This window comes from Mytilus trossulus, chromosome 3, assembly GCF_036588685.1.
Source record: "Mytilus trossulus isolate FHL-02 chromosome 3, PNRI_Mtr1.1.1.hap1, whole genome shotgun sequence".
Classification (NCBI taxonomy): domain Eukaryota; kingdom Metazoa; phylum Mollusca; class Bivalvia; order Mytilida; family Mytilidae; genus Mytilus; species Mytilus trossulus.
Genome location: NC_086375.1, coordinates 31,758,733 through 31,760,684, shown reverse-complemented (window position 1 = coordinate 31,760,684; position 1,952 = coordinate 31,758,733). Strand labels below are relative to the sequence as shown.

The following is a 1,952-nucleotide window of genomic DNA, read 5'->3' as shown; positions in this document are numbered from 1 at the left end:
AGGAACAAACTCAAAAGAAAATGGTTAAGAATCAATGTTGAAATATAAACAAACAAAACAACAGACAAACAAAAGTAATTCTTTTCGATAATGTGGTAATGAAATTTACTTTTAGAGTATGTCTGTGTTGTGAATTATTGTACCGTTGTATTTATGCTGGAATTGCTAAAAAATACTTAAGGGAAATAAATCGAACAAAAATTTCAATGAATTCAACATGATTTTTTTTACATTTGAATAATTAAGTCAGGGAAATATTTACCACAAATCACTTAAATCTTTAGTTGTATTAAAATTCAGGATTTCATAACAATTTCGATGAATAAAGGAAGAAGATTAAGCTATGGATAAAATATCCATCCACGTAACTGGTAACAAAACTAAGTTAATATATAAAGGCAACAGTAGTATACTGTTTCTTAAAACTAAAGTTTCAACACGATATCCGATTGGAAGTTGAGAATTTTAATAGTTTATGTCTAGGTATGTTTCAGTTGAAATTGAATATCTGACAGCCAGTAAACACCTCGACTCTCCTTGGTCAGAATTATAGCAAATGTATTCTCTCCATCTGTCAAAAGGTTCAACGGAATCTGAAACGTCTGCTCGCCAAACTCATCCCATCTTGCGTAGCTATATCCTTCACGGAAGAATCTGCCATTAATCTTAATATCAATAGTTCCATTGCAGTTTGTTCTACAATGATTCAAAGTCATCTCTAATTTAAGGACCCGACAGACCTTTGGTAAGTCTAAAGTAAAAACAGCTGAACTTTTGCCTGGCGTTCCAAACAATTTATATGGTCGTCCTTGACGGTATGTATTCGTAGTTTCTACATCAATGTACCCCAATGCATTAGGATAGTCATTGTTTGTATCAAACGTGTAAACTACATCTGAAACTAAAATTTTCAACTTAAATGATTTTAAATCGCTTTCTGAATAATAACATAATTGTGAAAATTTCATTAAAACAATACTAAGAACAAACCAATTTGTATCATGTCAGACTGAGTATGTTAACCTGAGAAGTACTCTATTCAAACACGAGAGTGTCTAGTAATAATGTGTAAACTTACTAAAGTTGATATGTAATAGAATGTCATAAGTTAAACTTTATATGTACCTTTACATAAGTATTTAAAAGATTACATCACTCAAAAAACAAATAAAAAAATGAACATTCATCTCAACCCCCTTCCTTTTTCCAAAAAAAAAGATAACCAAAACCAGAAAACACATACGAAGAATAATGTATATGTGCGTGCGGTTCCATTCCTACTAGAACAATTGACACTTTAAACATTTAATTCAACTATAACAGTTTACATCAAATCATTATGGGACTACTGTGGATTTATTAATATACAAGCCTATAGAAAAATTGCCTATATAGTAACACAATTTCTATAGGCTTGTATAGATGCTCCGGCAAAACCACGAAATCAAATATCTTTAATCCACGAAAATTGGTACCAACGAAAACAAATGAATTTACAGTAATTGCTGTTAATATTATATCATTAAAAAATAAGTTACCTCCAGTAAGTTCCTTATCCATTGTCTGATCAGGAAGGAAAACGAAACATGAATATGTAAACAATGATGTGTATTTTGGTGATATTATCTACATGAAAAACCCGAGTGTCATTTGTTACATCAACAAAAAAATGATAATGAAAGAATAACTAATGTTGGTCGAGCAATGTGATCGGATCTTTAAAGATATGGTATCGGATATTGTTATTCTACTTCAAAATCTGTGAAATATCTGCTGTATTTTTTAAAAGATGGAACACTTTTTAAGAAAACGCACAATTGTGTGAAAATCACTTAAAAAAAATCACGTTTTGCATCTATATATGGTCACATTTCAATACATAATTTTACACTTGAAATTAAATTTTAAGTATTTCTGAATCAGAGATTCTTGTATAATAATTGTTAGTCATT

General features: G+C 29.9%; 1 protein-coding gene across 1 annotated transcript; it reads right to left on the bottom strand.

The window, feature by feature from the left end:
* Positions 1-201: 201 nt before the first annotated feature.
* Positions 202-1,642, bottom strand: LOC134709359 (uncharacterized). Its single transcript, XM_063569528.1, has 2 exons — positions 1,539-1,642; positions 202-901 (listed from the first exon to the last, which is right to left on the bottom strand). The coding sequence occupies exons 1-2, from the start codon at positions 1,558-1,560 to the stop codon at positions 480-482; spliced, it is 444 nt and encodes a 147-aa protein (XP_063425598.1). The 5' UTR covers positions 1,561-1,642; the 3' UTR covers positions 202-479.
* Between the last annotated feature and the right edge of the window lie 310 nt (positions 1,643-1,952).